The sequence below is a fragment of the Macrobrachium nipponense genome, chromosome 9, assembly GCF_015104395.2.
Source record: "Macrobrachium nipponense isolate FS-2020 chromosome 9, ASM1510439v2, whole genome shotgun sequence".
Lineage (NCBI taxonomy): Eukaryota > Metazoa > Arthropoda > Malacostraca > Decapoda > Palaemonidae > Macrobrachium > Macrobrachium nipponense.
Window position 1 is genome coordinate 7320368 of NC_061110.1, and position 9874 is coordinate 7330241.

General features: G+C 35.8%; 1 protein-coding gene across 1 annotated transcript in view; it reads left to right on the top strand.

Annotated features, from left to right (window-relative positions):
* The first annotated feature begins 2219 nt into the window (after positions 1 to 2219).
* The window catches only part of LOC135218324 (annexin-B12-like), a 27745-nt gene continuing 20090 nt past the window's right edge, over positions 2220 to 9874 (top strand). The window contains exon 1 of the mRNA XM_064254553.1: positions 2220 to 2326. Within this exon, the coding sequence (XP_064110623.1) occupies positions 2306 to 2326 (21 nt within the window). The 5' untranslated portion in view covers positions 2220 to 2305. The remainder of the gene's footprint in view (positions 2327 to 9874) is intronic.

Sequence of the window (9874 nt, forward strand, 5' to 3'; positions counted from 1 at the left end):
ATAATAATAATAATATAATAATAATAATAATAATAATAATAATAATGATAATAATAATAATAATAATAATAATAATAGTAATTTGGACCATTTGCCATAATGATTTGCCTTTATGAACATAGTAAAATAAATTAAAAAATATCCCATCTTTAAAAACGACAATAGAATTGGGATCCCAAACAGTACTGTCCACGAAGGCCAGTGATTGAAAGGGTTAATAAGACTACACTTTTATTTATATATGTCTGGTTGTTGTTCTTATGTTATTGGAGCTATGGGGGAAGAGCCACAATACTGCTAAAAAAATGATGTTGATTTATTTAGTTTTTAATGTACTTGGTGGTGCTTATGTATATAATAAAACAGTTACTTCAAAGCAACGCGAAGATATTTTATTGTCTAACCTGTGACTTTGACACTTAGAATTTCAAACTTCTGAATTTTTTAATTAATAAAAAATTTTTGGCCCTTTTAAACCTTATAAATCTATTATTTTTGAATTCTTGAATTCAGAACTTTGCCCTTTTATTTTTTTTTACGTTTTAAGTTCTTTTTTAATTTGAAAATTTTTACCCTTTTTAAACATTTTGAAATCTACTTATTTTGAATTCTTGAATTCAAAAAATTTGCCCTTTCATTATTTTTTTTATTTTAAGTTTATTTAACTTGAAAGTTTTCTCTCTTTTAAACCTTTTAAATCTACTTATTTTGAATTCTCGAATGCAAAACATTTGCCCTTTTATTTCTTTATTTTAAGTTTATTTAATTTTTAAAATTTTGGCCTATTTGAACATTTTAAATCTACTTATTTTGAATTGTTGAATTCAGAACATTTGCCCTTTTAAACCTTTGGAATTTACCATTTCTGAATCTATGAATTCTGAACATTTTCCCTTTTCAGATTTTTAATGTTAAAATTTTGGATATTTCTAACCTTTCAAAATATAAAATTTTCTGAATCTTTTCTTTTTGAATATTTTTCCCTTAAAATTATTTAATCTTAATATTTTATCACTTTAAACCTTTCAAAACTTGCATTTTTTTATCTGTGAATTCTAAACATCTGCTCCTTTAAACGTTTGAATGTTAAATATGTAATAATTTGAACAGATTAATTTAACGGGAGATAGGTAGAATAGAACACATTCGTCTACACAAAAGAATGTTAAGAACAGGCTAATAAATAAATAGATAAAAATGTAAGTAAATCATTAAAATACAAGTGTCTCCGGTTTACTAATCCATAGAAAACGCCATAAAAATATATTTGAAGAAAAAGTGAATTAATTTATGGTATACTAACCCAAATATAACTCTTTCTACCTAACCCACATCAAATTATACATTGCTGGCATTTTAGAGGGAACATGACCTAACCAGACTTCTTTTACTTATCCTAACCTCGGAGGGCCGTGTTCTAACCCCTAAATAATTCGTGGACCCTTACTTAAGTCTACCTAAAATGGTTATACCTATATAAACTTTTTTCTCATTGTCGTAATAAAATTCTGTCATAACTTTCGAGTAATAGTAGTCTATTTCTATTAACTGACCTTCCTCGTAGGTGCACACGGTGAGGAAAGAATCCTAGAGCCTTGTAATACATAAAAATATGTAGTATACATACGAATGTATGAATGTAAGCTATAGCTACATTTGACAGATTGAATATGCATAAGAAACAGAAGCTTTTATGCATATGCATATGAATAAATGTGTGCTATACATCATTTGACAGATTGAAATATCATTAGAAACATGAATAGTATATGTAACCAAACATATGTATAAATGTGTGCTATGCAGTACTTGAGTTTGAAACATCATTACAAACAGGAAGAGTACGTATATGTATTCATACTTATGTATAAATGTGTGCTATGGTTCATTGACATGATGTGAGACAGAATAAAAAATAAATAAAGGTAATCATTAGTACTATAACAGATATGTATGTATAGATATACATACGTATGTACAAATGTATCATATACTTGAACGTATTGCAGATGTGTATTTATGGTCTTTAAACCCACAATCAAATACATACAAGGATCAGCTATTATAACTCACGTTTTTTATAAACCACAATAAATGGCAATATTGAGGAACGTGTGGGGGGAGGGGGGGAAGTTTTCAAGAACTCCACTGCGCATGCGCAGACCGAAAAGGACACCCCGCCTAGCGAGTGATATAAACATAGTCCGCAGCCTTAACTTTATTCCAGTTCGGCTGAGACTTTCGAAGTAAGAAGTCGTACTTTCTTTTGCTTCCAGCGAGATCAGACGGACACAAATATTACGTCATGGCGGAGGAGACATACAAGGTCAGTGGAATGTGCGTTTTGTCTTTGTAACTTTGACGTTACATGAGATATTTGATTCTGCAGTTGGGCGTTTAAGTTTGATGATCTGGGAAAAGGAGTACATTCAAAGCGTTCATGCATACATAAATATACATACACTCTTCCAATCATATTTCAACACGTAAAGTATATGATACACAGTCATACATACGTATACATACACTTTCCCTGTTTCTAATGCTACTCCATCCTGAGTTAAATAAACACACTAACATATATATATATATATATATATAAATATATATTATATATATATATATATGTGTGTGTGTGTGTGTGTGTGTGTGTGTGTGTGTGTGTGTGTGTGTGTGTGCACGCATATATATTTTTTATTATTTTATCACAATTTGGCTGCAAAGATTTTAGACCAGAGTAAAATATATATTTTTTTTAAGTAAGTCACATTTTAGTAGCAATGACAGAAGCGAGAGAGGCAGCGTGAGTCTTGCAGAAGTTACAGAACAGAAGACTGTCTTAAAAAAGCAAATGCAGGAATTTCTAGGAAGAATTGTTACACGATCGTCCTTAACCTAAAAAAAAGACTTCGTATAAAGACTGGCGTTTGTGTGAAGACGAACCAGTGCCCCCAAGTGGTTTAATCAAGTAGAGAGAAACGAGCTTGAGTTTTTTTGAGTTTATAATAACTCAAATCGAGACGAGGTCTAACCAGTGTGACGTCTGTGTACTTCAAGTGCTTTTGCAGGAGTATATTATTTATAATGGAACTGAATTCAATATAGAATTCAGGCCAAGCACTGGGACCTACAAGGTCATTCAGCGCTGAAATGGAAATTGACGGTAAAAGGTTTGAAAGGTGTAACGAGAGGAAAACCTCGCTGTTGGCCAGTTTCACTATTGAAAACATTGCTACGAGAAGGTGGAATGTAAAATAGAAGAAAGAGAATATGAACGGGGGTACAATAAAAGATAGGGAATATAGCACGAAGGTATAGTGAACGTAATGAAAGTGGTTGCAGTTAGAGAACCTTTTTAAGTAATGCTTACAGTGCACCGCGTGGAGTGCACTGACGGCATCCCTGCCCCTATACGCGGAATAAAATAATGAAGGTCGGCTCTACCGGTATGGAAAGGAACCAGGTTACACATCTATCATGTTTACATCCTGGAATTATGGACTCCTTTGTTTATGTGCCATTATGACACGTATCTTAGGGGGGAGGGGTTACGTCATGTTTTATTTGATTGTTTTCGACCATACCGTCGAAACTGGCGGTCAGATGGTATAGTAGGTCGAGACGGGGAGCCCTAAACAAGAGACGTTATATTATTATTATTATTATTATTATTATTATTATTACAGTCATCCTTTTCGACTGGGTGGTTTTTATAGTGTGGGGTTCCGGGTTGCATCCTACCTCCTTATGAGTCCATCACTTTCCTCACTACGTGTGCTGTTTCTAGGAGCACACTTTTCTGCATGAGTCTTGGAGCTATTTCGGCATCTAGTTTTTCCAGGTGTTTTTTTCGGGGATCTTGGGATCGTGCCTCTTAGTGTTCCTATGTTTATGGGTACAATGTTCACTGGCATATCCCATAGCCTTCTTATTTCTGTTTTCAGGTTTTGATACTTATCAATCTATCCTCTCTCTCTCTCTTATTATTATTATTATTATTATTCATATGGAACAAGCCCACCACAGGGGCCACTGACTTGAAATTCTCTTAGCTTCCAAAGAATAGCTTCTAAAGAATATCATGGTGTCCATTGCAAAGAAGTAACAGAATGTAATACGAAATACAGAATGAAGAGATCAGTTACTGAAAAAGTAAAAAAAAAAATAAACTAACAAATTAATAAAGGAAGCGATAAAAATGTAAATAGTTATTAAAATACGAGGTTCCATTTATACATATTTATATAATGAGAGAGGCTGCACCAGGCCTAAACAAAGACGTCTAAAATGATGGCAGTCTACTATCCATACATCCCAGTAGACTATCTTTAGACAACGGAGGGAAATATAGTCATAAGCGATGCGTTTGTTTTAATTACGGTAACCAGTTTCGTAAGAATCAATAATTGTCTCACGAAGTTCGTGTAGACTAGCGCACTAAGCGAGGGTCATATACCAGCATATTAACCTGGAGCTACCGAATCGTACACTGGTTTTAATGACAGATAAACATGGAATAATATGAACGAAAGTTTCAGACCAACGTTACCCATTATAAAAAAAAAATAATATACATTATACACTGCCCGGAATAATGGAACATAAGGCCAAGCGCTAAGACCTAGGAGGTTATTCAGTGCTGGAGGGAAAATTGAGAATTTAAAACAATAATTGTTTGGAGCTGAGGAAGTATGACAAAAGAAAGAGAATATGAACCGAGGTACAGTAAAAGGAATGAAAGGGGTTGCAGCTAGGGGTACATGGAAGGGACGTTGCAAAGGACCATAAGTAATGCCTACAGTGCACCGCGTGAGGTATTCAATATATTCCCAGTACCATTACAAGTATTTATTGCTTGTAATGGTACTGAGACTTTGTGGACACCCTATATATATATATATATATATATATATATATATATATATATATATATATATATATATATATATATATATAGATATATATATATATATATGTATATATATATACATATATATATATATATATATATATATATATATATATATATGTATATATATATATATATATATATATATATATATATATATATATATATATATATATACATATATATATAGATATATATATATATATATATAATATATATATATATACACCACACTTTTTACTCTGGAGCTAGCTAGCATATTTTTCTTTCCTTTTATGATCAGATGCAAAAGTAAAGTCATGTATTTGTGATGTCTATAGATTACGGACCAATACTGTCCCCAGAAATCGATAAGGACAACACATCGACATAACGTCAGTGCATTTTGTATATATAGTCTGTTATGGGTCTTTTTATCGTCATAGTGTACCGTTGCATAACAGTAAAAGACAATAATTTTGTTACGGTCTATTAAGTGCCCTGTAACAGCACGCTAGACACCTCGACCTCTAATTACGTAGCAGAACGGATTAATTCATCAGGAGGCTTAGTTCTAAATGCGTTAAGAAACCACTCTCCTTTATTTCTGCCATTCTGAATCTGGCTCCATTTCATTTGACCAACGTGTCAAGAAAGTATCACGTGTGACCACCCCGATGCAGAATAAAATTGCGGGCAGTAGGTTGTGTACACGTGTACGTGTGTGTTGGGGGATAGGGGATGGGGAGGGGCGTGTGTTTTGGTAACTGAAGTGTTTCGTCGCTAGGGAATGAAGTCAGTGTTGTCATGAGGTTAATAAAGGAACATTCCACCCCGACAGGCTGGAATTTTTTCCATGGCAGACTTTCGCACGATAACTGGAATGTTTTCGCAAACCTTTTCTCCATCCAGTTAACATGGATTACAGGACCTCCTGTCCTCTGGAAACTGGAACGTTAAATTTGGCAAATAGAGAATGGTTAGGAAACGGGAATGGAATATAACACTTAGACCTAATTTCAATGGAATATAACATTTAGGCCTAATTCCAGTGGAATACAACATTTAGGCCTAATTCCAATGGAATATAACATTTAGACCTAATTCCAGTGGAATATAACACTTAGGCCTAATTCCAATGGAATATAACACTTAGGCCTAATTCCAATGGAATATAACACTTGGACCTAATTCCAGTGAAATATAACACTTAGGCCTAATTCCAATGGAATATAACACTTAGACCTAATTCCAATGGAATATAACACTTAGGCCTACTTCCAGTGGAATATAACACTTACCCCTAATTCCAATGGAATATAACACTTAAGCCTAATTCCAGTGGAATATAACACTTACGCCTAATTCCTAGCGCTGGGACCAGCGCTCAGGGAAATTGATAATTTACTTACAATTTTGTCTATTGTTTTATTAATTTATTTCTCCTTTCTTAGCAAGTAATCTCTTCTTTCTGTGTTTCCCATTGCTCTTTGTTACTTCTTCCTATTGAACATAAGTTCGATACCCCGCTCTGCCAACATGGAATCGGAGAAAGTTGTTTCTGGTGATTAGAAGTTTATTTCTCGATATAAAGTGGTTCGGATCCCAAAATAAGCTGCAGGTCCCGTTGCAAGGTAACTAATTGGTTCCTAGGAACGTAAAATTATCTAGTCCTTCGGGCTAGCTCTAGGAGAGCTGTTAACCAGCTCAGTGGTCTGGTTAAACTAAGATAGGCTTAACTTTTCTATTGAACACCATAATCTTTGGAAGCTTGAATTTCAAGTTGGTGCCGCTATCCCATATGAATAGGGTTCGTCTTCTGAATAATAATAATAATAATAATAATAATAATAATAATAATAATAATAATAATAATAATAACTACAGGCCTATCACCTGCCTACCAATAATGTGGAAGTTACTAACAGGTATCATCAGCGAAAGGCTATACAACTACTTACAGGATACAAACACCATCCCCCACCAACAGAAAGGCTGCAGAAGGAAGTGTAGGGGCACAAAAGACCAGCTCCTGATAGACAAAATGGTAATGAAGAACAGTAAGAGAAGGAAAACCAACCTAAGCATGGCATGGATAGACTATAAGAAAGCCTTCGACATGATACCACACACATGGCTAATAGAATGCCTGAAAATATAAGGGGCAGAGGAAAACACCATCAGCTTCCTCAAAAATACAATGCCCAACTAGAATACAATACTTATAAACTCTGGAATAAGACTAGCAGAGGTTAATATCAGGAGAGGGATCTTCCAGGGAGACTCACTGTCCCCACTACTCTTCGTAGTAGCCATGAGTCCTTCCCATGACACAAAACGTACTGCAGAAGATGGATGCTGGGTACCAACTCAAGAAAAGAGGCAACAGAATTAACCATCTGATGTTCATGGACGACATCAAGCTGTATGGTAAGAGCATCAAGGAAATAGATACCCTAATCCAGACTGTAAGGATTGTATCTGGGGACATCAGGATGGAGTTTGGAATAGAAAAATGCGCCTTAGTCAACATACAAAAGGGCAAAGTAACAAGTACTGAAGGGATAAAGCTACCAGATGGAAGCAACATCAAACACATAGATGAGACGGGATACAAATACCTGGGAATAATGGAAGGAGGGGATATAAAACACCAAGAGATGAAGGACACGATCAGGAAAGAATATATGCAGAGACTCAAGGCGATACTCAAGTCAAAACTCAATGGAGGAAATATGATAAAAGCCATAAACACATGGGCAGTGCCAGTAATCAGATACAGTGCAGGAATAGTGTAATGGACGAAGGCAGAACTTCGCAACATAGACCAGAAAACTAGGAAACATATGACAATACACAAAGCACTACACCCAAAAGCAAATACGGACACACTATACATAACACGAAAGGAAGGAGGGAGAGGACTACTAAGCATAGAGGACTGCGTCAACATCGAGAACAGAGCATGGGGACTGGGGCAGTATCTGAAAATCAGTGAAGACGAGTGGCTCAAGAGTGCATAGGAAGAAGGACTGATAAAAGTAGACGAAGACCCAGAAATATACAGAGACAGGAGAATGACAAACAGAACAGAGGACTGGCACAACAAACCAATGCAAGGACAATACATGAGACAGACTAAAGAACTGGCCAGCGATGACACATGGCAATGGTTACAGAGGGGAGAGCTCAAGAAGGAAACTGAAGGAATGATAACAGCGGCACAAGATCAGGCCCTAAGAACCAGATATGTTCAAAGAACGATAGACGGAAATAACATCTCTCCCATATGTAGGAAGTGCAATACGAAAAATTAAACCATAAACCACATAGCAAGCGAATGTCCGGCACTTGCACAGAACCAGTACAAAAAGAGGCATGATTCAGTGGCAAAAGCCCTCCATTGGAGCTTGTGCAAGAAACACCAGCTACCTTGCAGTAATAAGTGGTACGAGCACCAACCTGAAGGAGTGATAGAAAACGATCAGGCAAAGATCGTCTGGGACTATGGTATCAGAACAGATAGGGTGATACGTGCAAACAGACCAGACGTGACGTTGATTGACAAAATCAAGAAGAAAGTATCACTCATTGATGTCGCAATACCATGGGACACCAGAGGTTGAAGATAAAGGAAAAAATGGATAAGTATCAAAACCTTGAAAATAGAAATAAGAAGGATATGGGATATGCCAGTGGAAATTGTACCCATAATCATAGGAACACTAGGCACGATCCCAAGATCCCTGAAAAGGAATCTGGAAAAACTAGAGGCTGAAGTAGCTCCAGGACTCATGCAGAAGAGTGTGATCCTAGAAACGGCGCACATAGTAAGAAGAGTGATGGACTCCTAAGGAGGCAGGATGCAACCCGGAACCCCACACTATAAATACCACCCAGTCGAATTGGAGGACTGTGATAAAGAAAAAAAAATAATGATAATAATAATAATAAGTGAGAGTACAAAGGTTTGAAAGGTGTAACAGGAGGAAAACTTTGCAGTTGCACAACCATAAGGATAGAGTTAAGGAAAGTTAAGATGGAAGAAAGCGAATATGAAAGGAGTTACAGTAAAAGGGAACGAAAGAGGGTTGCAGCAAAGAACCGTATGTAATGCCTACAGTGAACGGCGTGAGGTGCACTGAAGCCACTAGCCCATACGGGGAAGATGTTAGGTGCATAGATTTACCTTGAGTCCAGCAGAGGATGACTTTCAAACATGACATTTTTGGGTTCTGTGGAATGTGATGGATCTAGGTGTGAAGAGGGGAGCTATGGGTCTCCGCCCCCCCCAACATCCACCACCCACACCCCCATGGACTTTCAAGAATTGTTTGCACAGAATGGGGTCACAGACAGACGGTGGTGTGTTTCCTCCAGCCAGGTCAATCAATGTTACCTATGGCAACATGGGAGCCTTTGCGCCATAACATTGCCTCGTCAAAGAGAAAAATGAAGATTGGTTATCCTCTTTGCTCAGTCCACACCTTTTCTAATGCTTTCAAAGCTCCACCCAACCACCAGCCCCGCCCTCTTCTTTCTTTTCCTTACTACACACACACACACACACACATACACACACACACACACACACACACACACACATATATATATATATATATATATATATATATATATATATATATATATATATATATATATATATATATTATAAACACATACATACATATATACACACTGATTTATCATTTCACGATAATTCACATCCACAATTCACTTCTAATATTACTCTACGACATTTTAATAACAGACATGAGTCAAAACTACTTAGGAGGTATAGATTAAATTGGAGCTCAGACACCCTTCTTTGCCTTATTAATTTATGACTCTTATTTTATTATTTTTCTGTTTTAATGTCTTTCATCTACTTTCAGCAAAGCTAAAATTTCTCTCTAGGTTTTTATTACAGAACAATTGATGCAGTTTTCTTATTGAATTTCAAATTACATTGGATCAGTTACACGT